The sequence below is a fragment of the Calypte anna genome, chromosome 5A (assembly GCF_003957555.1).
Source record: "Calypte anna isolate BGI_N300 chromosome 5A, bCalAnn1_v1.p, whole genome shotgun sequence".
In the NCBI taxonomy this organism is placed as follows: domain Eukaryota; kingdom Metazoa; phylum Chordata; class Aves; order Apodiformes; family Trochilidae; genus Calypte; species Calypte anna.
In genome coordinates this window covers 19,695,419-19,723,383 of record NC_044251.1, presented here as the reverse complement: position 1 = coordinate 19,723,383, position 27,965 = coordinate 19,695,419, and the positions used below count along the sequence as shown (strand labels likewise).

General features: G+C 37.9%; 1 protein-coding gene across 5 annotated transcripts; it reads left to right on the top strand.

Moving 5' to 3' along the window:
* Positions 1-25: 25 nt before the first annotated feature.
* SEC23A (Sec23 homolog A, coat complex II component) lies at positions 26-27,965 on the top strand. 5 transcript variants are annotated; one of them, XM_030451916.1, is made up of 20 exons: positions 26-225; positions 4,529-4,770; positions 6,063-6,120; positions 6,370-6,456; positions 7,705-7,941; positions 8,047-8,126; positions 8,950-9,094; positions 9,449-9,607; positions 10,391-10,506; positions 12,645-12,768; positions 13,897-13,977; positions 15,659-15,748; positions 16,027-16,133; positions 17,152-17,305; positions 18,028-18,105; positions 19,027-19,188; positions 19,746-19,832; positions 21,950-22,105; positions 22,781-22,846; positions 26,225-27,658. In XM_030451916.1, the coding sequence occupies exons 2-20, from the start codon at positions 4,550-4,552 to the stop codon at positions 26,312-26,314; spliced, it is 2,298 nt and encodes a 765-aa protein (XP_030307776.1). In that variant the 5' UTR covers positions 26-225; positions 4,529-4,549; the 3' UTR covers positions 26,315-27,658. The 5 variants fall into 5 exon arrangements, with proteins under 5 accessions (XP_030307776.1, XP_030307775.1, XP_030307778.1 ...); XM_030451915.1 differs by lacking the exon at positions 26-225 and adding an exon at positions 420-511 and having other exon boundaries at positions 26,225-27,965; XM_030451918.1 differs by lacking the exon at positions 26-225 and adding an exon at positions 512-535.

The window sequence follows — 27,965 nt, the reverse complement described above, 5'->3', positions numbered from 1 at the left end:
AGCACACCCATGGGCAGAGGTGAGGAACAACGCGGGAACGACGGACTCGGGCGCAGCCCGGGGGTAGAGGAGGCAGAGGTCCCTCCAGTGGCCGAGACATCTCCTTTCTCGAAGGATTTTAGGAGCGAAATTATGACAAACTATCTTCAGAAGAAATCTGAACATCGAACAGGGAAGGAGACACGCACAGGGGCCAGCAGGAGCCGTCAGGACGGTGTAGCGAAGGTGAGCGGTGTTGGATGGCTGACAGCGGCCCCCTCTGTGCTGCTCGCCGGGGAGGGCCACGGAGCACGGGCGAGCAGTCCCGACAGGAGCGGGTCCGCAACCCAGCGCCGTGAGGGCTCCCCCTGCGCCCAGGGGCGGAGGAGCCGCGCCCCCGCCCCGCTGCTCTCTGCCCCTTGACGTGGCGGGGACTCTCCCATCAGCCATGTTGGCTGCGTCGGCAGCGCCGGGGCGGCTGCGTGCGGGCGGGGAAGAGCGGGAGAGGCGGCGGCGGCGGCCGGGACTCGGGGTGAGCGGCAGGGCACGGTCTGAGGTGGGCGGCGGAGGATGCGGGGAGATAGGGGCTGGCGGCGCCTCTAGCTGGGGGGTGCCAAGGGGAAGAGAGTCCTTCGCTGGCGCCGTGAGGGCAGCCCCGCTCCCCGCGCTGGGGTTACGGGAGGCACTTCTACTCTCGGCCGTGGGTCCCCCAGCCGCTGCTGGGCCAGGAGTGAGCCTGGGGAGGAGCTCCCCGCCTCCCCTCATAAGGCTCCTGGCCTTCCCGCTGCCCTCCGTGACGGTGGTGGTCCCCCGGGCGGCCTGGAGGTGGTTTCGGGGCTCCCGGGCGGCCGTGGGAGGCCGGGGATACCCTCTGCGGCTGGTCAAGGCTGCCCGCGGCCTCCAGGACCGGGAGCTGTGCGCCCCTTCTCCTGAGGTGGGCAGCGCTCACCCTGGGCCGCCGCGGTGGATTCCGGCAGGAGCGGTGCGAGCGGCCGCCGGACCCCGTTTCCCGCTGGGGCTGCCGGCACATCGGGGGGGTTGGCGGGCACGGCCTTGGCACGGCCGACCGCGCTCCGGGTGTAAAGTACGGCTGTCTGGGACCGCCTGTGTCCGCCTCGTTGTGCCGCTGGCGGAGGCTCTGGTGGGTGCCTTGCCGTATAGGTAAAGCAACTCAAAAAGTGTGTTTAGGCAGTCCCTAGTGCGTTTGAATGTGGTTTCAGATTTAGGTGTATTACAGGCGTATTGCATACGCTGGTTGTTTTGCAAAAAACCCCAAACATCTAGAATCCTTAGTGGAGAAAAACTGGGAGAGCAGGTTTAAAGGATGTCCGTGTTTGAGTAGTGAAAATGAGATTCATACATTGTCATTTTGACAACTTGCAGTTGCTTTAGGGAAGTACTAAGTCATTCTCCTTGTATATTTGGCTTCCTCCTTGGAACTGAAATAGCTTCGTATCTGAAATGCAAATTTTGACATAAAAATTAAGAAAATGTTTGTTAGTAATGATCTCTTATTTTACTAGATTGTTAGTGTGCAGTAAGCTGAAATAATGGATTTGTTGTAAGAAAAGCACAATAAACTGTAATGATTTAGGGATATTTAAATGTGTGGTTGTATGAGGAACTCTGATCTCTTAATGCTGGAACTCTTAAAACAGTGTAGAGGGAAATGTTTTGACTTTGTTTCTCTGTGCTTCCAAGCACTAGTGAATATTGTTTTGGTGGTCTTCTGTACTGGGACACATTTGTGTGTTACATAAACATTAAAAATGTTGAATGATGAAGGAGGTGCTTGTAGTTGCTACTAGGAGCATTTCAAAATAACATTTTAAAGTAAGGTGTTTCAAAACTGTTCAGTCAGCTATAGGATAGCTGAAAGAATGTTGTATTGAACATTTGGTATGCTTAGATGGTTAGTCTAATCTAGTCCTAACTTAGGTCTTGTATCCAGTCAGAGTAATTCCAGGAGTACTAGTAATTGGCTGGGAATCAAAGCTTCATAATTGGGTGTGATGAGGCTGTGACTTTGTATGCAGTTCAGCTCTGGCTTTTTTTGTGTGGCACAGCGAGATTGCCACTGTGCATGCATCTGAGGTACACTCAGCCTCAGTGGTGGGAGGGAGCAAGCCAAGGACTGCTGGTTTAATTTGGGTGTCCTGTCTGGCAGCAAAGCTAAAGCAGTAACACCTCATTGTGGGAGCTGTTGCTGTTCATCTGTTCTGAAGATAACTTCTCTGGTTTTCTGAGGTGGGGCATATATATTTTGTGGCTTTCCATGTATATGGAATTGGATGCATAGGCTGTAGTTCAGAAGGGTTTGCTGTTCTGGTCTACTATGATATATTTCTGCACCTAGCTGAGAAAATGTGCCTGGGTGGCTCTAACAGGGCTACTGAAACTGAATGAAACTTGTCAGACCATGAATTTCACACTTCATATGTGGTGAAATATGTGTGCATTATTGACTCTTTTGAGAGGAAGAAGAGGATGGAAGAAAATTTAGTAATTGGCAAGTTCTGCCTTCTGAACAGGAAGTTCTAGAAAGTGGTTACTAGACAGTAATGGTGTGGGTAGGTTTCTAGCAGATTCCTGTGTAATGACAGAAATGGCTTTGAAGTTGCCATTTTTTCTGTCTTAGGAGTTAATTTTAAAAGGAGTGATTATTCATTTAATCAGTCTGTGGTTGTGTTTGTTTCCTTATGCAGATTTTGGTATGAATACTCCATTTTTAGGGATAAAGTTCCTTCACCTTTTGAATGTAACATTCATGGATTTTGATGTATTAGGAGAGAAACGTCTTAAATTCTAGATCCTTTTCAGATACCAGGCTGCTTTCCTCTCAGCAGAATTTTCTTTTTTCTCTGTACTAATTCACTATGAGTTCAGATACTCCCTTTGCTTTATCTCATTTTTGTCCTCTGCCTGGAGGCCTTGTTCAGCCCAACACCCTTGCAGCAATTTGAGTAAAGGTGATGGTGGAAGTGTTCCTGCACAAGCTCCAATGTGGTTCCCTGTGTTGCAATTGCTGTAACATGTAGATCTACTCCCGATATCAGTAAGATGGCATAGCATTTCTATTACAATATAGAGATAAGATACAGTGATAGCACCTGTGGAAAGCTTTAAGAGTTAATCTATGAAGTCCATGTTCTATAGGAATGATAATTTTGAGAATACTTTTTGTAGCTTCCATTGCTTGCTGAGGTTCAGTATTTCCTAACAATGTTAACTGTGAATGTGAGGCTTCTCTCTGTTTTTTGGATGTTGTTAATCTGTTTTGTCAGCATTAGAATCAAACTATGAAGTTAAACTGTAATTTAATAAAAAATGAATTTTTTTTAATTATATAAGCTAAAGGAGCAATTAGTTATTCTAATTTCAGTAATGAGAGCTACATCCTCAGAAGTTTAATTTTTCAGTAGTCTTCTGTAGTATGTGTAATTGTTAAGAGTCACTGTGTTTGTGAGAATTCCTGATTTAAATCCCAGTTCTAAAGCTGTTCTTTAACTTAGTACAGTCTAAAATGAAACCCAGGTGTATTTCCCAGGCTAAGTCTTAGGTGGTTCATGGAGGCTGCAACTCTTAATTATTAGGCATTGTGAGCTTAGATATCCTTGCTGTTGGAAAAACTGGTATAACCTAAGTATTTTAAAATGTACTGGGAAGCACTAAGCAAATATTCAGAGAGAGCGGGGCTATAGCAGAGTGTTGGGGAGGTAGGATGCTTCTTACTGGCTTTCCTAGATATTAATGAGCTCTTGTTGAGCTTTTCAGATTTGTCTGTGTTTCTCAGAGCTCCAGCTTTTGAGTAACTGCAGCTGAAAATTTTGAAAGGTTTAGGTGGGTGCCCAGAATGATAAATTTAAGTTCAGACAGTTTTTCAAAGGTTCATCTTGATATATAACGTAGTACAATATGATACGTGTTCCTTCAAAAGTAATTTCCTAGCATTGCTGTAGGAATGTACTCTTTTGGAATATAGTGTTGCTATTCCTTTATATTTGCATGTTATGGTTACAAAATTTGACACAGAAGACATTAAACAGTTACACTAAGAAATACTTTTGCTCTTTGATTCTTAAAAGAAATTGGACAAGAAACTTCTGTACAAGAAAGAATTGTTCTTGAATAATGAGCAGAATGAATAATTAAATGCATTAGCAGAGTGCATTTTTTGTGTAAGCAAATTCTTTTTTATAGTGCGTTAATGTGCTGCTGTTGTTTGCTCAGACCCACCCTAGAATTAGTGCTTTAGTTACCACATTTCTTGCCTGAGTTTTTTTGAACCAAGGAGTGGCCAGAAAGTGGACTATATTAACACTATGTATTTAGATTGCACTATGTCAAATATTTGTTATTTTGAAGAGGTTGCTGCATCCTCAGACTCTTAAATTTATTGTTTTTTGGTAATTCTGTGCATTGCTTTTAGGATTTTAGAATCACAACTCAGTTATAGTATTTGAATGTGTGACTATAATTAAGGTTATTAAATATTTAGTGGTTAAAATGTTTGTCTTTCAACATTCTTCTGATTATCTCTTTATTACAGTGATAAACAGAGAAGTTGACCATGACGACGTTCCTGGAATTTATCCAGCAGAATGAGGATAGAGATGGAGTTAGATTCAGTTGGAATGTTTGGCCTTCAAGTCGTCTTGAAGCCACAAGAATGGTAGTCCCAGTGGCTGCCCTCTTCACACCACTGAAAGAACGTCCAGACTTGCCTCCTATTCAGTATGAGCCAGTTCTGTGCAGCAGAACCACGTGTCGGGCTGTTCTGAATCCCTTATGGTAAGCCTAATACATATATTATGCCATTATTTTTCTTTACAAACAGCCTTTAGAATAGTGCCAGTTAAACTATCCAAAAGATCTGGTGTGTAGAAGTGCAGGTACTCCTCAAATGAATATACAGCTCATATAGATGTATATTTTCATCTTCGAGATGTTAGAAGTTTCTGCACATAGATTTTTCATGTGTAACATATATATATCCAAGTCATGGCTTTCATTTGTCTGGTATTTTCAATTTACTTCACTTAATTATTAGGTATGTTATTTTTCTAGAACTACACATCTTGTGATGTGTTGAGGCATTTCACCTCTAGAAAATAGGGTAAAAGTTACTGTCCTCTTGCTCTTTAAGTATTGGACCCTTATATAGTTTATTTTCAAGCAAAATAAGCTGTATCTGTTACTGACTTTAGTTCATTTGTAGGCCAAAGCAGGTTAGCTCATTTCATTTACCAAAAGCTGAAAGATGTGGTAGATAAACAGATCCATTAGAAACTTGTGTGGCACAGTGTATTGGGCTAAATAATCTGCAGCCCCTGAAACTGACGTAGACAATTTGATCTCAATAGAGCTGTGTTGTGTTTACAGCATGCTGGGATCTATCCAAAGATTTAATGATATATTTAAAGACTTTTGCCCTTGTAGACAGGAGAAGATGTGATAACAAGAAATGTACATTGAAAACGTGTGAAGTTTGCTTTCCCTTAAGATGTGATTAGGACTTTGTAAGACGTATCATCATGCACATACAGTCATGTACAAGTTGCATTTTTTATTTTAACTATCTGATTACTAGTAAAAATGTAGATAAAAGGAAGTAGGCTCATCAATGGAAAAAAAAAAAGCTATTTTCATTAGAGAGATAGCTGTTAAGTTGGAACCTGTTTTTTTAGGGCATAACTGTATATTCAGGATAGTCCTAGACTTTGACAGCATGGGCTGAGAAAGGAGAAAAATGCAATGGTAGGCAGGGTTAAAGTGATTTGCTTAAAACCATACAGAAAGTCTCTAATGAAGGTGCTGAGTCTGTATTCTTAACTTTCTTACCTGTTTCCTTTCCTTGATGATCATTGTTCCTCCCTAAAGACAGTAATTTCCCTGATATGTCTTTGTAAGACTACACTTCTTTCGATTTGGTAACATGGATATTTAGGAGACAGTCTATTCAGAAGAAGCTTTTTCAAAGTCGATGTTTTTTTGACAAATTAAAGAAACCTTGTTCTAGAATCAGTGGTGGGGGGGAAAGAATTGTTCATGCTATATAAAACTTTTTAATTGTATTTTTATAGCCAAGTGGATTATCGAGCAAAACTCTGGGCCTGCAACTTTTGTTATCAGAGAAACCAGGTAAGAAAACCAAACATTCAGGATATAGAAAAACTTTTTTGTAGGGTAAAAGTGAAAATCCTCTTTCAAATTATAATTGTGAATGGAAATAGACTGCAGGACTGAGAGTGTGAAGTTCCATTTTCAGAGACTGCACTGCCATTTTTGTCATGACAGCAACAGTGAACATCTGTTGCAGAGAAAAGTAGTCCATAGGCATGTAGAAGTTGTAACCTTTTATTTATACTTAATTTCCGTTTTCATTTGCAGTTTCCTCCTACCTATGCTGGCATATCTGAAATGAATCAGCCAGCTGAACTTTTGCCTCAGTTCTCCAGCATTGAATATGTAGTACAGGTAAAATAATGAAATAAACTTTTAAACATCTATAACATTGCAGTATAAATTAATAATTAATTCCAGTTTTATTTCTCCACTGTGTTTTAATGATTGTGAGTCTACATGTGCTTGTTAGTAGCTCTAGCATCTATGTAATCAATTTAAATTGGGAAATAACTTTTATAAAGAAACAAAGATGGCTAATAAGAATGCTTTAAAAGAAAAGGAAAAAAGAGACGCCTCTTCTGAAAGCCGTATTTCTACTAGGCCTGGTTTTAACCAGGAGTTTAATGTGTGTTTGTGCCAGGGTTCTCCTTACTGCTGTTGCTTACTCAAATTGTTTCTATTCAGATTGGGCTGGCTGTTGATTAATCTCTCAAAAAATTGTATTTATTTCTTTATTTGATTATGAGTTAGTTTTAGGGCTAGGTTGTTTAGAGAAGACAGTTTATACATATTCCATTTGGGTGTTTGAATTGTAATATTCATGCTTTTTAAATATAGATGTTACTTGAGTAGTAATAAAAAATAGATCTACAACTCAAAATTGCAAAAAATTGTAATTGCAAATTTTTAATCTCCACATTCTATTTTTGAGGCTTAAAATTTGTAAGACTTCAATGAGGCATTCAGGTTATGAAAAGAACAGTGAAAACCAAACAGTCACTTTTGCCACTTCTTGTAACACAAAGTACAAGGAGTATTTGCTCATAGTACAGCGACATTAGTTTACAAAGAATAAAAAGAACTGATGATCTCTACAGTAAAAGAATGAGGTGAAATCCACAGAGTGTTATCAAGGTGGAGAATTTTATAATTGTGAATAGCTTTATGACTATTACATTCACTTAGAGTAAGAAAAACTTTCAATATACAAGTTTATATAACTGGCACATGCTTCAAAAATTTAATTGGATCCTTTAAGTTTGTTTTTTTTTTTTTTTTTTCTGTAGTGGGCATTTCATTTTTTTGCAGAGTTCACGATAGTAGGATTTTCATTCCTCGTCAGTCCTAGATACTGACTACTACTTGAGGGGGAGATAAGTTAGATGGAGCATTGGAGTTTCAGAATCATAGAATGGTTTGGGTTGGAAGGGACTTTAAAGATCATCTAGTTCCAGCCCCCCTGCTTGGGCAGGGACACCTTCCACTAGAAGTTAGTGATATGATGAAAACTTTCACAAGATGTGCTTTATTTGTTCATTGTTGATCCTGTAAACATTGTGAGATTTGTTTTTCACATGGTTATATTTGTGACTCTTGAAGCGTGGTCCTCAGATGCCTTTGATATTCCTTTATGTTGTGGACACATGTATGGAAGATGAAGACTTGCAAGCTCTGAAGGAGTCCATGCAAATGTCCCTTAGTCTCTTGCCACCAACCGCGTTAGTTGGACTCATTACCTTTGGCCGAATGGTGCAAGTTCACGAGCTTGGCTGTGAAGGAATTTCCAAAAGTTATGTCTTCAGAGGAACAAAGGACCTAACTGCAAAACAACTGCAGGTAACACACAAAAGGAAATACAAAGAAATCAAGATTATATTAATGACAAAATTGAAATAGTATGTAAACAAATTTTGTAATAAAATCTTATGTATTCAATTACAGGAAATGCTAGGACTTACAAAAGTAGCCGTTTCACAAGTTGGTCGGGGTCCTCAAGTGCAGCAGCCACCACCTTCTAATAGGTAATGTGCTGAAAACATCTAAAAAGTTTATTGTGATTACATTAATTTATTGGAAATCTTACGTGTTATGGCAGTGCAGTCAGCTGATAGACCTTTTGATCAGGCACAAATCTACTAGGAGACTAATTAGATAGCCTGATTCTTTCTTGCAGTTTGTACAAGGAAGAAAACAATGGATGATAGTATAGTCATCTGGATGATGCTTTGGAAGTGTGCTGAGAAGCGTTAAAAGCTGCTTTACTGCTCTTTCCTTATGTGGATGTCAAGTTCTGCCTTCCCTTTGTTCTCCCTCTTCCCCTCCTCTCCCCCCCCCTCTTCTGTCTCTTACTTGGAAACTGTGGGTTTGATGTTTGATTTTTTTCCTGTGTATCTTAGTATAACATAGAAGAAATTGATGAAATGATAAAATAGACAGTTTTACAGTCTGCTTCCAATAAACAGCTACATTTATAGACATCCTTTAGCAGAGAGCACAAAAAATTATTTATAAAATTAATGTTTCTTGTCTTTGATTTTCACTAAAATAGTGAAACTTGAGGGTTTTTTTAGGTGCACAGCTGATTATCTGTTGTGTTCTTTTTACTAGCTGCAATATCTATAAGCCAGCAAGATTTTGCTTTACGAGCTCTTTGTTGAACTTCTTAAGCCAAGTGTGCTGTGTCTGTTTTAATACCAAATGACGTTACTGTGGTGAGGCAGAGATTGCTCTGAATCCACACTAGGATCTGGAATTAGATATTGCTAATGTATTATAGTGATGGTGAGTAACTGATTGAAATTTTTATTTAAAAATTTAAGTCTAATGACATATATCTGTTTACAGATTTTTGCAACCAGTGCAGAAAATTGATATGAATCTTACTGATCTTCTGGGTGAATTGCAGCGGGATCCTTGGCCTGTTCCACAGGGAAAACGGCCCTTACGGTCTTCTGGAGTGGCTCTTTCTATAGCTGTAGGGCTCCTTGAGGTAATAACTTTAACTAGAACTTACGCTATTGTGCCAGTGTATCATTATGTTGCAGAAAAATGGCCATAATCAATATGTGAAAACCCTATATATATATATATATATTAGATTTGTATGGTGATTCTCATGGATATTGCCCCTTCCAAGCTTAGAGTAATCGTAGGTGTTTACTCATGTTAATGAGGCAAAATTGAGGCTTTGAATTAATGGCAGATAAAGATTTTTTTTTTGGGGGGGGGGGAAATCACAGTTACTGTTAGAATCCTGTCAATTTGATGAATAACTACATAGCTATTTCTTTTGTTCAATTTGTAGCAAAACCTGATGGCTTTATTTGTCTTTTATTTTCTGCAGTGTACTTTCCCTAATACTGGTGCACGGATAATGATGTTCATTGGAGGACCAGCCACTCAGGGACCTGGGATGGTTGTAGGGGATGAATTGAAGCTACCTATAAGATCGTGGCATGACATTGAAAAAGATAACGCTAAATATGTTAAAAAGGGTACTAAGGTAAGAGATGATAATGGGTGATACTTTTAGACATCTTGTAAGTGAACACATTGCCTGGCACTGTAAAATACTGTTAGTAGTAGGAAATGTATAACAAGGTGAGAATTGCCTGGTTTTATTTACCTGTCTCTGAGTAGTGGTACGTGTTAAGGATTTTCTTCAGAAATTAAGTTAGTCTACTGTAAAGTTGTTTGGAGTGTTTCACTGGTTTAAGTCAGAGGAGATTCATGTGACTAAATGATATACCTAGAGTAAGGCTGTCTACTTGTGAGTCAGCTGCTCAAAACTCTGTTGTTGGGGTAGAATTAGGCAGTAGAATTTTGGCATAGTTTGTTTCATCCTAAACATATGTTTGAGCAGGTGAACCGTATCCAGAACCTGTTGAATTCGTCTTAACTGATTGTCATAGGAGCTTAAGTTGATAGCTCAGTTACAGGCACCTGTCTGTAGGCACATGAGACTAGAAAAGTTATTTCAATTCTCTGTTGTATCTAGTACTTAATGCAAAGTTTAAAAGGAAAACTCAAAGTAATTTTCTGCTCTAAATAGCAATCACTTCTGTCTAGTGTGAGGCAGGTTCTAATCTGGTTCATCTACAAGTGTTCAAAATACCAGTCTTTATTCTGACTTCAGGAAACAGTATTCTTTTAGCTTGTATTAAAATATATAAATAAAGTTAAATTATAACATTTAAAAAAAAATCGGGAGTTTAGGATTTAATATGAAGATAAGGAAAATTCATGTCATAAATTTCTATGAACTGTGTTTTCATCTTGGATTTAGCATTTTGAAGCCCTGGCTAATCGGGCTGCAACAAACGGTCATGTTATTGACATATATGCATGTGCATTGGATCAGACTGGTCTTCTGGAGATGAAGTGTTGTCCCAACTACACTGGGTATGTGCCTGTTCATTTTTAAGTAGTATCTGAAGGTTCAGATTTTTTTTTTTTTAGTTGTTTAACAGGAAGCACTTATCAAAACATTCTGTAACTTCAAAAAAATACAAACAAACCAGAAAACCCTGACCCAACCCCACACCACAAACCTTCTCTGCTATTCTGTGATGCCTTTGTACCAGAATTTCAAAATTTCTCAGCTTTCAGCAAATTTGTCACCATAATTGTTTAATCAGGAGGTGGGTTAATTTTTTTTTTAATAATAATGTTTGAGGCTTGAATAACATGGTTACTTTTTAAACAGTCAATTTATCCTATGTATTGTTGCTGTTTTTTTTTCACTGTGTGTATATGTAAGCAGCAGATTTCAGTAAAGACCTGCCATATTTCTTTTTCTTGGTCTTCAGAGTGGTACAAACCCCTCTGTTATTCCTTCCATCTAGTTCATGCTTTTCTATGTGCTGTTGCTCACAAGTTCAGCTACTCTTTAGGTGATTAGATGATACATGTATTGCTCCTGATTCTTGCTCTCTCTGTCCAGTTCTACATTCCAGATGCATTCTTTTATCCCTTCCATCTTGCCTTGACATAGGTTCATTTTAATAGGATTTAAATAATCTTTCTCTTGAAATCCCCTATTTTCTGACACTGTGGATGACACCCTCACCCTTTCTCTTATGAAGATCTGCAGTCTGGGACAACTTTTAACACTTGCTTGCATTTTAAGTACCTCATTAATTTTGTAAACCCTGCCAGTTCTTCCTCTTTAGTTTTTCAAAGACTTCCTTTTTCTTTCTCTTTCTGAAAGTCTTTTTTACACTTGTGATATTTCATCTTTGCTAGTATAGCCATCTGCTTTACATACCATTTGATTATTACTTTGGACATCTGTATTCAGTTTGGTTCCTTTTGCCCAGGTCATTTTTCTTGCTTATTATTGTTAGCTGTCAGTACCAACTGCAGCTAGAATTAAATGAAGCGTTTTTACTTATCAATTAGTAACTGGTATATCTGTGGATAACTGGTCTTAGTTGCCTGCCAATACCTTCGTATGGCAGGGAATCCTAAGCACGTGCTCCGTGTCAAGGCATACCAAGGAGAATGAGAAGTGCAGCTGCAGGCTCTGATGAATCTATGCTGCTGAGTTTCAGGACTGTTTGGCCATGCCAGTCACTGCTGGGGTGCTTCATTTCAGGGGTGTGTTAGTATAGCCTTAGCAAGGGAGTTTCCACTGCCCAGATTTATGACTTTTCCTGCACATCTGATTCCTGTTCCTTCCTGTTCCTACACATCAAACTCAAGCTGTATTTTTCTATATATTACAGTGTAATTTTACTCTCAGATCTTCTGACTCAGCTTACACTGTTTTGTTCTTCCAGCAAAACTAGCAGTAACGTCTAGTTTATCCGTTTCTTGCAGCTCTTCCTATTTTGTTTATTTACCTCCTGCATATAGGGAGAGATTTCTGATTCTGCCTGTATCTATTTGTTTCTCCCTTCAAGTATCTGTCTAAAAACTTCCGTAACTTCTTTTGAGTGTAATGTTTGACCTACTAACATTTTTTAGTAACATGATTTAATTAATATTTTCATTGAATAACAGTCTCTCCCATTGCTCTTTCCTAAATGTAGCATATTTTCATGATGAGTAGCAACCATTTGCAGTTACATCCATAGAAAATTACTAAGCATAAAAATAAACCATACTTCTTGAGAATGGATTTAAGCCTGAAATAATGAGTGAATTAATCAGAATAAAATGGTGTGGCGGTAGGTTTGGAATATTGAATATTAAAAGTAATTAACTGACATTGCTTGGCAGGACTGTGAGACATTTAATGTGTTCAGGTGCAGTATAGTATTTATCCTGGTGAAAGATTTTTGTTACATCTTATAATTGCAGTGACCCTAAGATTCTGACTGGGCAAGAAACTTGCTCACAAAATTCATCCGTAGCACTGTAGCAAAATATTAATTTAATGATAGTCTATTGTAAGAAGGCAAAAATGTACCTTACCATGAGCTGTCATGTTTTAGCATTTACTAGAAATAAGCTAAATAAATCTTGTGTGCTAAATTATTGCATAATAAGTAACCTGATCTAACTTGATGGTTTTGTTTGTTCTTTTTGTTGTCTAGAGGCTACATGGTAATGGGAGACTCTTTCAATACCTCTTTATTCAAACAAACCTTTCAGAGAGTATTCACAAAAGATATGCAAGGACAATTTAAAATGGGATTTGGTGGCACGTTAGAAATAAAGGTAAGAATAAGAAAGGCAATGTGTGAAACACTGGAATAGGATTACTGAGAACTGTGGAATCTTTGCCTCTGAAGGACTAGCAACATGCTAAACAGATGTGTCAGGATTGACTTGGGTATAGCTGTTACTGCCCAGCTCTCTTTTTACAGTTCTGTATTTCTGTAAATGTTAGATGTAATGTTAATTTCTTCTTGCCCTGCGTTCAGTGATCACTAAAAGGGCGACTCAACTAAAATTAATGCCTGTTAAAAACTCACAATGCTGTGTGCATAGAGTTTGGTATCAGTAGTGAGTGTTTCTTGGTTTTAGGTCCAGCTTCTCTAAATAGTCCAGGACAGCTTTCCTTTTATTTTTCATCTTCATCAGAATCCACTCTGGCACTTGAATAATGCTCATTTACACCCCTGCTCTTGTGAGGAGCTTAGAGCTGAATGTGCTGTAGGTTTGTGTATGGTCTTCCATGATGTTTCTTGAAAAGTATTACAGTCCCACCTAGTAGAGTAATATGGAGTAGTTTTCTTGTTCAGTAAAATTGTGTTCAAGTTTTTCTACCAGGAAAAATAATGAAACCCTCTTTCTTCATGTACATGTTCTTGTGGATTTTGAAAAATGTGGAAATGGAGCCCTGGTTCCAGAGGAACTTAGAAATCACTTCAAAATTACATTGAAACAATGCAGAAAACCTGGCTTTTGCTTTTAGCTACATATGTTTACCAGGTAGAGAGCATAAATTCAAAATGGGATATACATAGGTTTCCTGAACGTTTACAAGTCTTCAGTTTTAATCTCATCTTGTGAATATTTTAATTACTTTACTAGAAAATAGACATTATCTAGTATACTTTCTAGGTTCCCAGGTTTATAAATAACAGCATATTTTCTCTGTTTTAATTCATGTTCATTCTGTTTCAGATGTGCAAATTGATACATCTGAGATATGTAATTAAGGATAGAAAGTGAGCACCTAAGAAGTTTCTCTAATTGTATCAAGGATAATTATATGTCTAACATTTCCTAAGGGAATACCTAAGAGTCTGATACACATTAAGGTTTTCATTAACCAATGATAAAACAAGACTGAGTTCCTAGTATGGCACATTAATGTGTGTTTTTCTTCTAAATGTTAAGACTTCAAGAGAAGTGAAGATTTCTGGAGCGATTGGACCTTGTGTCTCTCTCAACTCTAAAGGACCTTGTGTCTCAGAAAATGTAAGTTAACTTTTCTAGAAATGATGGTAGTATTCTATAATGTAAAACCAGGACATAGGATTTCTGTGTTTGAAGAGAGGCCTAAACTTTTCCATAAATGGAACAAGTGCTTACCAATTTGGGGTAAGCTCCTGTTCACTGGTATGTTAGATTCAAGTTGTATTAGAGTTTGCTAGTCCCTTGCTGCTTGGTTTAGGTTTATTTACTAAGTGGTTGCTTTAAAATTATTATAGACAAGTTACATGCTGTCAAAGCAGGATCCAAGTAGATGGTGAGTTGGCATGCTTTTCTGTTAAAATCAGAGCTATGTCCTTTTATCCAGAAAGAGAACCATGAATATACTTGGTTTGGAAGAGGAGGACACAAGATCATGGGAAAAGCTTCTTTATATTGACCTCATCATCCCATTTATACAGCTGTTTCACCAAATACACATTTACTTAATTGATTAGAATATCCAACTATTACAGCCTCCTGAAGTAACTCCTTTAAATCTATATCAGACTTAAATCACTGTTTGTCATCATCTCAAATAATACTATTACAGTTTAATTTTGCATTTGATAATTAATCGAAAACAATCTTTACAAGTAACCAAAATGTTTTATCTTTTACAAGTCTCCATTTTTTCCTAACAGTCTGCATAACAGAGCAATTTCCTGTATGAAAGTGCTTAAAAATGACCTGCTTTAATCAAACAGTTTTCATGCCTAATTTTTCATTGTATTTATGGTTGCATCTTTGTGAACTAAAAATCTCAATATCATCAGCAAGATTTTTTTTCTTAGTGGTCTTCATCACCTGAATAGTGGCATATGTTCCATTAGGAGTTAAACCCCCCCAACAATTAAATATACATCTTTTTTAAGCTACATATTTAAATCATATGAAGTAATAGAAAATTCAGGTGTGTGTTTGTGCCTGTGGTCTTGCAATTACATCGTGATTAATTTCTATTCAAAAAACCCTTTTGTTGAAATTACCTGAATAGAAGTTGTTGAGGTAAAGCATGTGAATGCATGCAACTTGTTGCAAGTGGCAACTGGACATATAACATAGCTTTTATAATAAAGAATAGTGTAACAGTGAACACAAGCACAGTGACAATATTGCCAGTATAATTTACCTTGAATGTTTCGTTTGATTTCACTGGGTCTTTTATAGATGACTGATTATTTTAACCGATTTCTCCTGGTATTTATATTGTTTGGGTGACACAAAGAAATCCTAGCTTAAAATACATCACTGTCTATTTCTATGCAGTTACCCTGTTGGTTACCAGGGACTGTGTAACTATAGACTATGTAAGCTCTCTACTTGCAGTTTTAATGTGGTGCCTTAGAAGAATCATTCCACTTCCATGTGCTTCTTACCTCACATCTTAGGACTGTTTAAGCAAAGTCAAGGACTTTTTCCTGTTTCTGACTGGCTTTTTCCATCTTTCTAATGCCATCACTTTCCCTTTCTAATGTTTTAATCTTTTGCAACCATCTCCTCTTTTGTTATTCCTGCATCCAGCACTGCGGTTGTTTTGCCAAGAGTGTTTGGAAAGCTGACAGAGTGAGCAGGTAGAAAACTTGTGACAGAGTAGTTAACAGTTTTCTGTAATGGCCAGTTGCTGTGCTTCTCAAAGCAATGTAATACTTAGGGTCCATATAAATATTGTAATACCTTCCTACAGGAGATTGGAACAGGAGGTACTTGTCAGTGGAAGATTTGTGGACTTAATCCTTCTACAACACTTGCACTGTACTTTGAGGTGGTCAACCAGGTAATAAATAATTGTCTACTTGTCTACTAAACCGTAGTTTTATGTGACTGCTCAAGCACAATAGGAAAGATACAAATGATGTTGACATTCTGTTTTGTCAAAATTTAGAGGTGGACAGTAACAGCTTAATGATGAGTTAATCTTCTTGAATATGATAATGAGAACCAAATAACTTTACAAACTTCAGAAAGAGTTCATAATCTAAGTCACATTTTTCTGTAAACTCTGTGAAATCTGGAGTTTCACCTCCATGTTATTTTTTTTCCTTCTGTACTTAGCACAATGCTCCTATTCCTCAAGGAGGACGTGGTGCAATCCAGTTTGTGACTCAGTACCAGCATTCCAGTGGACAGAGACGGATCAGAGTGACCACAGTTGCCAGAAAGTAGGTTTTACTTCTGATCATTTTAGAAAAAGCAGGGTACATATTGCCTTTTAATCCTTAAATTTTGTAATCAGTCTGTTGTTCTGGGATATACAGTGCCACATGTAGTCAAGGATTAATCATGTATTTGAGGCAGTTCCCTCTGTTGTTCTGTGGGCTGTTTCTTCTCTGAGGGGCTGCAGTGGCAGTATAATGATGCTATGGGAATGCTCACCCAAGTGACTTTAGTTGTCACAAGAAGCAGCAGCTTTGAATGAAATTCTATGGCCTAAACTGAGGAGATGGTCAGACTTGGGGGATGGCAAAGATCATTTCATAATTTCACTTGAGAGTGCTGTCTGCAGTTCAGGGGGATATAAATATCTGTTCTTCCATGTAAAGGTTTTACCTGTAGCTTCTTTTATTCCATTTACTACACAGTTTTAGAAAGTGATGTTTAATATTATGCAGAAATTTTTCAAAGTCCAATGATAATGCCTTTAAACTGAAAGAGATTATTGATTGGCTAATTTCATGGAAGAGTCAGCTTATAAAAAAGTGTTGCCCTTAGTGTTAATATGAGTATCTTGTTAACTTATACTAGTAACATTAATAAAATACTACTGATGACTGATAAAAGGACAAAATAATTGTTCATCTTGTAAATTGAGAAGAACAAGCAAGATGCACAAGAAAACTACTACTGTGTGAATGTGCATTTAGCTGAATGGACACTGTTTTCTGTAACTTCTATTCCAGAACTGATATTTTTAAAATATAATAACTGTTATGTAAATGGCATTATATTTTATTTCAGTGGTTGCATATCATCTGTCTTAATAAGGTACATTTCTAATTAACGAATGCTTAACTGAGAGCCTGCTCATTTATGACAAGGAAGTAGATTTTTGAGGCTCCAGCATGAGTTTGTTGAATTGCTGATAACACTGCTTTCTTTGCTTCAATTTTGAAGAGATATATTGAAGTTTGTCATCTTTCCTCTTTCTATGATGCAAATACTTATATTTTTCTTTTGCAGCTGGGCAGATGCACAGACACAGATTCAAAACATTGCTGCATCTTTTGACCAGGAAGCTGCTGCAATTCTCATGGCTCGATTGGCAGTGTACAGGGCAGAGACAGAAGAGGGGCCCGATGTGCTTAGGTGGCTGGACAGACAACTCATACGACTGGTAAAAAGGACTTCATTCAAAGCATCACATTGGTGTCTTGTCTCCAGAACGAGTACTCAGTGATTATTTCTTTAAATATATGCATAAAAAAATCAAAACAAAACCAACCAGCCAAACCAAAACAATTAGCTCAATGCTTCTTTTCCACAAGTAGGTAGGGTATGCAGAATTAACTTAGATTGTCTGTTTTAAATGAAAAAAATAGCATTTGTGTTTTTAGTTAATTTTTTAATACTTCCTCAGTCCTCAGCAGGTGGTAGTTGCCAGCAACTGAGAAAAATTCCTGACATTAAAGCTTTTTCTGCTTTCTGCTGTCTGTAATGTTATTGAAATATTTTTAACTTGGAAAAAAAAATCAGAATATGTAGAAAACCATGTGAAGTTATTTTATTTTAGAAAGTTCAGTTTTCTGGGGTTTTATTTCTTACTTGTAAGTAAGTAGTTATTAATAATTTAAATAAAAACATGCTTTCTGGGGCTATTTGGTATCTAATTTTGCTTCATTTTTTTCAGGAAAAAAAAGCCATTAAAGCCTCATAGATGAGGAAATCACGGCTTGTTAGGAAAAAACCTTAGGTTGGGTGTGTTTGCTAGGTTTTTGTTTGCTTAGAAAGCTGTAAGCACCTCAAATCATGTATCTGTTGAAAGCAAACAAACTTGCAGTAATGGCCTAACAAAGTAAGTGTATTTCTTAAATTAGGTAATTTTTTCTTTTACTCCAGTGTCAGAAATTTGGAGAATATCACAAGGATGACCCAAACTCTTTCAGATTTTCAGAGACCTTCTCACTTTACCCACAGGTGAGTTGAAGGAAGATGTATTTATAAGGGAGAAAGAGAGAATGCTTAGTAAAGGAAGAGGTACTGTAGCACAGAGTAAAATAAGGCTTTACAGTTAATACCAGGATGAAAAGATTCCTCCCTCCTGTCAGTCCTCATCTTAGACCTGAGTTTGCAATTCAGATGAAAGGGATTGAAGGGTGGTTTTAATTAAGACGTTCAAAATACAGATAATAAAGATACGCTTTTGCTTCGTTGTTTCTTTACTATATGATTTAGAATACTGACCTGAAAAGAAACACTTCACTAGTGAAATGAACTTGAGCTTGATAAAATTAAGCTTTGAATATTTTATTTGCTAATAACCCATTCAGATAATTTCCTCCATTCTCATGGCTCCTGGGATGTTGCATTTGCACTCTTGATAGGTTTCACTGCTATTTCTCTTTGAGTTATCTACTGACCTGTCTCAAAGTGTTAAGTGTTTTGGAGAGATTGATTCAGCAGAGGATTTGCTTTTTCCAGTTTACTAACCAAGTTGAACATTTCTGTGTTTAATGTTCTCTTTTATTGTTCACATGCTGTAACTTACCTTGTGTGTTTCAAGCACAGCAGCCTCCCTCATGGGTACAGCAGAATTTGGAGTAAAGGAATGGTTTGGCGGTGTTCAGTTGTGCTACTTATCAGTCGCTACTGGAGAAGAAGTATTAAACTCTTAATTCAAAGCTGTTTTGTTAGGTTTATTCATTATTATCTTTCTGTGTTTGCTCTCATGGGGATATATAAAAACTGGCAAAGGTGCACGTACTAGTTAGAAACGTTAATGAATTTGTTCAATATTGTTGTGCCATTGGTCTCCTATAATTTTTGGAAGTGTTTCTCTCCTTGTACAACTCTCCTTCTTATCTGTGGAATGTCAAGAAAATGTTTTTTGTTTTGCAGTTTATGTTTCACTTGAGAAGATCTCCTTTCTTACAAGTTTTTAATAACAGTCCAGATGAGAGCTCATACTATCGGCATCATTTTATGCGTCAAGATCTAACTCAGTCGCTTATCATGGTTCAGCCAATTCTTTATGCCTACTCTTTCAATGGACCTCCAGAGGTATCATTGTGTATAACATAATAGTATGTTAAAAGGTGCTTTTGTCCTCACTGTTATGTTATAAAGTGTATTTTTTTTAAATTTAATGCATGGTAAAAAATATTCATTTAGTACAGAACATGCAACGAACAAGGCATATCTCAGAATTCCTATGTAGCATCATCTAAGAAATCTGAGAAAAAACCAACTCATAATCTCCAAATCTTATGCTTGAATAACCTGAATTTTTATACATGAAAAGATTTTATAAGTTAATGACATTGTATGGGTAAACAGGGAAGTACTTGAAATACTAGAATAGTTATAATGAAAGGTGTTTCAACTCTTGATTACAATTTTTGATGCTTTCATGAAGTTACATACTCAAAATCAGGCTGGATAACTTTAGAATGAGCTTGTGTGGGTTGCCAGTGTGTAACATGGAAGCAAATGCAGAGCTTTAGTAAGTGATTGAAAAAGTTTCTAAGATTCAGTGACTGATTCAGAAAGCTTGTAATGCCATGTGATTGCTCAGTTCTGCATCAGTTAGTAATTTTTGGTTTATTTTTATATCTCAGCCTGTTCTTCTGGATAGCAGCAGTATTTTACCAGATCGCATTCTCCTTATGGACACCTTTTTCCAGATCCTTATTTATCACGGGGAGGTAAGATTTGTCTTTTCCTGCACAAATGCTTCTTTTTTTTTTCTTTTTTTTCCTTTTCCTTTTCCTTTTCCTTTTCCTTTTCCTTTTCCTTTTCCTTTTCCTTTTCCTTTTCCTTTTCCTTTTCCTTTTCCTTTTCCTTTTCCTTTTCCTTTTCCTTTTCCTTTTCCTTTTCCTTTCCTTTTCCTTTTCCTTTTCCTTTTCCTTTTCCTTTTCCTTTTCCTTTTCCTTTTCCTTTCCTTTCCTTTTCCTTTCCCTTTCCCTTTCCCTTTCCCTTTCCCTTTCCCTTTCCCTTTCCCTTTCCCTTCCCTTTCCCTTTCCCTTTCCCTTTCCCTTCCCTTTCCCTTTCCCTTTCCCTTTCCCTTTCCCTTTCCCTTTTACCTTTCCCTTTCCCTTTCCCTTTCCCTTTCCCTTTCCCTTTTCCCTTTTCCCTTTTCCCTTCTCCCTTCTCCCTTCTCCCTTCTCCCTTCTCCCTTCTCCCTTCTCCCTTCTCCCTTCTCCCTTCTCCCTTTTCCCTTTTCCCTTTTCCCTTTTCCCTTTTCCCTTTTCCCTTTTCCCTTTTCCCTTTTCCCTTTTCCCTTTCCCTTTCCCTTTCCCTTTCCCTTTCCCTTTCCTTTTTCTTTCCTTTTTTTCTTTTTTCTTCTTTTTCTTTTTTTTTCTTTTCTTTTTGTTTTCTTTTTTTTTTCTTTTTTCTTTTTTTTTTTTTTTCCCTGTAGGAGTGCTACATTATGAAAGCTAAGCCCCAGTTCTGAAGCATTCCAGTTTTGGTGTTTTTTCAGATTGGCTGATACCAGACTCCTAGTTCATGTTTATACTTTGGTAACTTAACATGCCTGTGCACATACAACCTGACATGATGTTTTGGTAATGTTTGTTATGACAGGCTAAGATAAATTATCTTCAATGTGCAGATTTTTTGTTTGAGATCAATATTTTTCCAACTTTTGAGAGTGTTATTTCCTGCTCTGCCCCCCTGCCCTGTTTTTCAATCATTTATTTTAGACCTCTAAACTAGTTCTTCAGGGACAGGGAGTCAGAACATCAAGTTTTATAGTCACACTGCATCTGCACTGTCCTGCAGGAATGAAGCTGCTCCTGGCAATTGAGTAATTAGACTTTCACTAGCAAAAACTCCATAAATGCTTGTGACTTGTGGGTGCTCTTCTGCCCTGGAGGAATGGAGATGCTGCTTTTTACTGCCTTGCAACTGTAAATTGTTCCCATCTGAGAGCAGAAGAAATACTGTTCCAGATCACGTCCTCATAGCTGCACTGTTTAAAATAGCTACTAAATTTTAACACTTCTTGAGTAGAAAAATGTTTTCTGTACTTCTGTAAAATGCTATCAGGAAGCAGGAGGGGTGAGTTGCATCCTGAGGGAAAGGGAACATGGGGAGCTGAGCATGATTCCCAGGGAGTCAGATGCCTTGCCAGTAAGGACCTGGACCCAGCATGTCTGAGCAAGCCAGGCAGAGCAGTTTGTGCTCAGTAGTCACGTTCAGCCATTGGTGAAGATCATCACACAAGTTGATGGGGTTGTGGCAGGACCCAGTTCTGTCTGGGAAGGTGAAGTCCTTGGGTGTGGGTTGCTGGGAGAGGCACTGCTGCAGAGTAGCTCAGGCAGGAGCCAGGAATGAGAGCCTCAACTTAAACCAGCTGCCAAGCAAAGGTGGGTGAAACACCTACTAAGGCTCCATTCAGGTCTCTCCTAACAGCCCCTAGCAGTGAGATGACCTTGAGCTGCCAGTTTTACTCCTAGAAGGGGGGGAAGCTGTGAAAGGCCCTGAAAGACAAATACTGGTGTAAATATTTGTGTTACGTATCATAGATATGCATAATAGAGAACTGTAAATAGTATCCTTGACCTCATGAATGAAATATTTAACCTACAAAAGGTAACAAAAAGTCAATACAGGAGGACTAAAAATTGTTGAAGTTTAAAAAATATTTCTATTGGCATGTTACTTGCATGTCTTGCTTTTAAAATTAACTTTCATACTACAGGGCAGGCAGGGGTGAGTGATAGAAGAGAGACCAGCAATTACTCTGGTAAAAGTTCTGTGTATCCTCTAAGAAAGATGGGTGAATCAATTTAAATTTCATTCTTCCTCCTATCCCCAGACCATAGCTCAGTGGCGTAAATCAGGTTACCAAGATATGCCAGAATATGAAAACTTTCATCACTTGCTGCAAGCTCCAGTAGATGATGCCCAAGAAATTCTTCATTCCAGATTTCCAATGCCCAGATACATTGATACAGAGCATGGAGGAAGCCAGGTATGGAAATTATATAATTGAGGAAATGAGGTTTAGTGGAAAGTGAGGGGGTTGGAACTAGATAGATGATCTTCAAGGTCCTTTCCAACCCAAACCATTCTATGATTCTATAACATAATGAAAAATTTTTTGGTAGTAAGCATGCATTTATATACTAAAATATGTGTAAATTGCAAGTGAAAAAATTCCATTTTAAAGCTTCACAGAGCAAATACTTAATAGTAGCTTTTTGACTAATCTGTGAATCCTGTTATCTAATGCTGTTTTCACCATATTGACTTGGACTTCCAAATTCCTTGTATTAGGTGTGCAAGACAAAAAAGATGGTACTTGTCAGGGCTTCTGGACCAATACCAAAAGAAGAATTCTCAGTGGTGTTTTTCTTTTTTAAAAACTTTTTAATTACTATTTTGTTGATACTCATATTTACTTTGCTAGTGTCTAGAAAAAGACAAAAGCTTTATTTCTGTTTCAGTGAAAAGTTGTTAGCTGTTCTGCATTATAGCTATAGAATCCAGGGAGTGGCTTTATTTATAGAGGTGCTACTTTTTCTGAGTGGATAGCTGTTGATGTTTTTCCAGCCAAGTAATAGTCATATATTTTGTACACATCTTTCAGAGCACAGAAAATCTCTATTTGAGATTAATTTATTGCCTGTGTTTTGTTCTTTTAAAGGCTCGTTTCCTGCTTTCAAAAGTAAATCCCTCTCAGACTCATAACAATATGTATGCATGGGGACAGGTAAGTATGAATTTGCTGATGCTTGTGTGCATGCTTTTATGTTTTTTTTCCCCATTCTGAAATCAAGTGATACATTGTGTACACATAATTAATAATGCCAAGTTTTGAAACTGAAGAAGAATGCGGTTTTGATCTGCTGCAACCAAAACTGCATAAGTTAAGAGAAATGGATTTAATTTTTCAGACAAAAATGACCAGGTTTGCTTGTTTCAGCTTCTGTTATGCTACGTTCACACTCAGCCATCTTTCTTAGAGATGTACCTTGAGATTCTTTAGAATGAGAGCGCTTAGCACACACATACAGACAAGGGGACCTTTTTGAAGCAGAGGAAGTAAATTTTGAATTTAGTTATCAGCAAGAATGGAAAAACAGACTAGTACCCATGCACTGATGTTTCTTCAGAGTTTGTGGCCCTGGTGATGAGGAATCATTTTTTCAAATCTTGTCTGTTAGTTTCTTTCTTCCACATTATACGCACAAATCCTGTACTTTGAAAGATCTTGTTTTTGTCTAAAGAATACCTGAATTTTTTTAAGCTTTCATGTTTCCAGCATTAAAAGATTAACAGTTTCCTGCTTATTTAATTAGTAAGCAAATAAAGCAGTATTCCAAATGTAAACATAAATACAAAATCCTTGAACTGATGCCTAAGAACATTGCTCATGCTGGACAAATGAGACTCTTTGATACATATTAGATAAGACAGCTTTCCCATTTAATGTTGGCAATAGTTCAGTTCTCAGGTTACAGAAATTGTGTGTTCATCTCCCCAGTGGCATTGCAGTGTGTGCTCAACATAATATTCTCCTGTGTTTGACAGTTTTCTGTGAACAAAGTTGAACCAGGTATAAATTAGGAAATGAGTAATGTAACTTGGGTCAAAAATTTAAAATGCATTGGTTTTGCTCTTGTTTTTCTCATGAGCTTCCTGGATTGTTTCATACTTTTATACCTAAAAGTCAAAAGAAAAATTTGTTAGTGCACATTGACCTGAAGAGGGCACCCATACACCACTGAAATCGTGTTTCAGGCAGTGATGAATTGACTAGCTTGATTTTTAATATTGAAGGTAAAGGTTTCTTTAAAACTTCAGCAGGTGAGTGCCTTAGTGGTATAGAAAACATTTGCAGAAAATAAAGGATAGCTCAGGTTTAGTGCTTGGAAGGCAGAACATCCTTTATTCTCATCTTACCACTATCAGCAGATAGATAATGAAGTGGTCCTTCCCTCAGGATGGCTGTGTATCGTGTGAAGTGTATTGTAGTGATCTAAAAACTGTTACTGACCCTGGATTTACCCCTTGATCATTAACCAGTAATTGGTTTTGGCCAGTTCTCAGAAAGAAGCACCAGTCTAAGCGTCCTTGTTAAGACTTTTATGTCTGTGTTTTGGGAAAATTTCAAGAGTTCAGACAGTTGTTGTGTTTTCACTTGGGAGTACAAGTGCTTAGTACCTTTGAAAAGGCTGAATTGATGAGATTTATAGGAATTCTTCCTACACGTATAAATGGAAGTACGGCCAGATTGGTTTCAAAGGACTTGAGAGTTAATATGTAACATTTCTGGGCTCTGATGAGTGTGGGCATCGGGCGCCTGAACCTGGCATTCGGTTCATTCTGCAGCGCCAGTTCTGCTTTACCAAAAGTGGCCCACTGAGCACTCGCATTCCATGGCACGGTTCCATGCCGGCGAGCTGGCCCCCTTACCCAATGAAAGTTTGAGAATATGTTGAGATTGTTTCGGCCCCAAGACCTCTGATTATTCGCTTTACTGGGTAAAACTGCCCATTGCCAAGTGCCAGCTATCCTGAGGGAAACTTTGGAGGGAACCAGCTACTAGATGGTTCGATTAGTCTTTTGCCCCTAGACCCGGGTCAGATGACCATTTGCATGTCAGGACCGCTGTGGACCCCCACCAGAGTTTCCTCTGGCTTCGCCCTGCCCAGGCATAGTTCATAGTTTGCTCAGGTAGCCAAGAAGGCCAATGGCATCCTGGCCTGTATCAGGAACAGCGTGGCCAGCAGATCCAAGGAAGTGATTCTGCCCCTGTGCTCAGCGCTGGTGAGGCCACACCTCGAGTACTGTGTCCAGTTCTGGGCCCCTCAGTTCAGGAAGGATATCGAGGTCCTGGAGCGGGTCCAAAGGAGGGCAACCAGGCTGGTGAAAGGACTCGAGCACAAGTCCTATGAGGAGAGGCTGAGAGAGCTGGGGCTGTTCAGCATGGAGAAGAGGAGGCTCAGAGGAGACCTCATCACTCTCTACAACTCCCTGAAAGGAGGGTGTAGTCAGGTGGGGGTTGGTCTCTTTTCCCAGGCAACTCTCAGCAAGACAAGAGGGCACGGTCTTAAGTTGTGCCAGGGGAGGTTTAGGTTGGATATTAGAAAGAATTTCTTTACGGAGAGGGTGATCAAGCATTGGAATGGGCTGCCCAGGGAAGTAGTGGATTCTCCGTCCCTGGAGATATTTAAAAAGAGACTGGATGTGGCACTCGGTGCCATAGTCTAGTAAATGCAGCAGTAGTGGATCAAGGGTTGGACTTGGTGATCTCTGAGGTCCCTTCCAACCCAGCCAATTCTATGATTCTATGATTTACAGAGCTGCCAACTGCTAGTTTTATTTAGACAGTAAATTTTTTAAAAATAGTAATTAAAAGATAAGCATTTTGGATTTCTTAGGTTTCTTAAAATTACTTCTGAGGTAAAGTATAAATTGCAGAAATCCAGCCAGAAGTGTTTGGGTTTTTTTTTTAATCTCTTGTGAACTGATTCTGGCATTAGTGTGACTTTCAGATGTTTTGTTGTTTCTCTGAGGTGGCACAGAACTGTAGGAGAGAATTGGCCCAGTTTCCCTGAGAAAGCTAGTTGACCTTGACACTCTGTCAAATCAGCCCCTTTGTGGCTTTGTTTCCTCATTTCACCATTTTGGTATGTCTCAGCTTCCCTGACAGATGCAGATTTGCTGATTGTGTCACTCACATGTTTCTGTTTCTCTTACCTTTATCTGCTCCACTGAGGTAGGAATGATAACAGAACTGTGTCACGGAAGTTTCATTTACTTTTAAAAATTTGTAAGTTAGTGTTCAGCATCTGTCAAATGCTCTGAGTTTTGTGTGATTGAGGTAAATCTCTTGCTATACTGCAGCTCATTATTGTATGCATGAAAGAGTGCGTAGTGATGGTTTATGTCTGAATTTATGTAAACATATGAAAATTTATGTAAATGTACAGCGCTGTCTTTGTCAGAGGATTTCATCAATTGTATGCTTCTGAGGTCTTTCTAAATTGATAGAGTGTTTATTTAATTGCATGTATTGTGCCTTGAAATGCTTTTTCTTCACAATGAGTATAATCAGTTCTCCTTGTTTCCTTTTCTTTTATAGGAGTCTGGAGCACCCATTCTTACTGATGATGTCAGCTTGCAAGTATTTATGGATCATCTGAAGAAGCTTGCTGTCTCTAGTGCAGCCTGAGGATCTGCAGTGAATTAAAGGCACAGATAAGCTGTAGCCATATTTCAGCTTTTTCTCCTTTACCCTTTTCCATGTCTGTCTTGAGAGAATGCTCTGATATGCACAAGCTGCCTGATTAGATGTAAAGCAGTGTTGTTTTCAAAGAAAATCTTTTGTCATCAACAAATGTTTTAATGTGAACTTGAGTTTGTAAAAACGACAGGTAGTAGATTAAACTAAGTTATAATTAGAGGAAAAAACAGTAATTGTTATTACTGTGATACTGTAATTACTGTGAGATCATTTATAACAACTTTGAGATGTGATTTCCGTTTCCTTTTTAAATGGTTGAAGTTGATTTTGCTCTTTACTACAAAGGCACATTGAACAATAAAGGAAATCTTTGGTGATATCAGGCTTTCCAAATTGCCATATGACTACTTTTCCTTACTCAATTTGAGCATGAAGTGAAGAAGCAACAAAAAGTCTGTAAAAGTAGTATTTACTTGGTATTTTGACTTAAGCTGCCGAATTTTTCTTTCCTGCAGAGATGATATTGTTCATGTATTGGTCATTTTAAGAGGTAATTGCAAATATTTCTTTGCACTTACCCTACTATTGGGCAGAGTTTTTCTTTGTTTCCACATGAAGAATTTGAGATGAAAAAGTAAAAAACCAGTTACAGCATAAAATTTAATTGTTGTATTTTTTACAAAAGTATCTGTTATCAAACACAGTAAGAGTGAATATGCTCAAAAGTTATCACTTTCACCTTTCTTAAGCTAAGAAGAAACCCTACACTACCAAAATGAACCGACTTAAGACTGACTACAGCCTTGACTTCTTTGTCTTGGTGAATATATTTTTAAAATAATTCCCTTTTTATTATTGCCTTATGTTATTACACTAATGCATGACACTGCATATCTGCTTTTTGTTTCTGCATCCTTTTGGTTAATAATTAAACAGGCTGTAGTTCTTGTTGAAGCAATATTATAAGAATATGTAATTAATTTGATATTTAGTTCATACTTGATTTTTTCGGGGTGGATAAATTAATAGGCTTTCCCATTTACGTGTTGAAGTTTACAAATAAAACAGATGTTTACATAGGTAGTATGACATTTTGACAAGTAAAGATGTGAAATAGGGGTAGTAGACAAAAAAAAACCTGTGCCAAGTCTAAAGGACGAGAGTTTTGACATAGGAAATTCAATCATATACTGGTGTGATAAGCATGAAGGTTTTTTCCTGTTCTCTTTAAACCCTCAAAAACTTGATTAAATGAATTGCTCTCCATTTTTTTGATCTAAATGACATGAGATCCTTTTGCCTCAGTACAAATAAATACACATTTTTCTCTCATTTTGTATTTATTCTGGTTTCTACTGGTGCTTGAAATGAAATGTAGAAATAAAGATAGTAATGACAAAATTTAGAGTAACTTCCCTACTTTTTTTTTCATGTTGGTATCAAACTTGTTTACTACCAGTGAGACTGACCTGTTCACAGTAGTAGTAGTGTAGGACCTAAAAATTCAGTAGTCCTCTTGACTTTGTTTTGGGTTAGCTCATAAACAGCTTCAGATTTTATTTTGTGTGACATTAAGTAGGTCCAATTGCTTTGGCAGTTAAATACTATTTGACTAATAAATCAATTCATCACCAAATCA

Bases quoted from the DNA above. Each gene is read 5' to 3' on its own strand.
- SEC23A (XM_030451915.1), top strand. From the start codon at position 4,550: ATGACGACGTTCCTGGAATTTATCCAGCAGAATGAGGATAGAGATGGA. The intron at 15,749-16,026 runs GTAATAAATAAT...TTCTGTACTTAG, and splicing joins ACTTTGAGGTGGTCAACCAG to CACAATGCTCCTATTCCTCA. The intron at 22,847-26,224 runs GTAAGTATGAAT...TTTCTTTTATAG, and splicing joins ATATGTATGCATGGGGACAG to GAGTCTGGAGCACCCATTCT.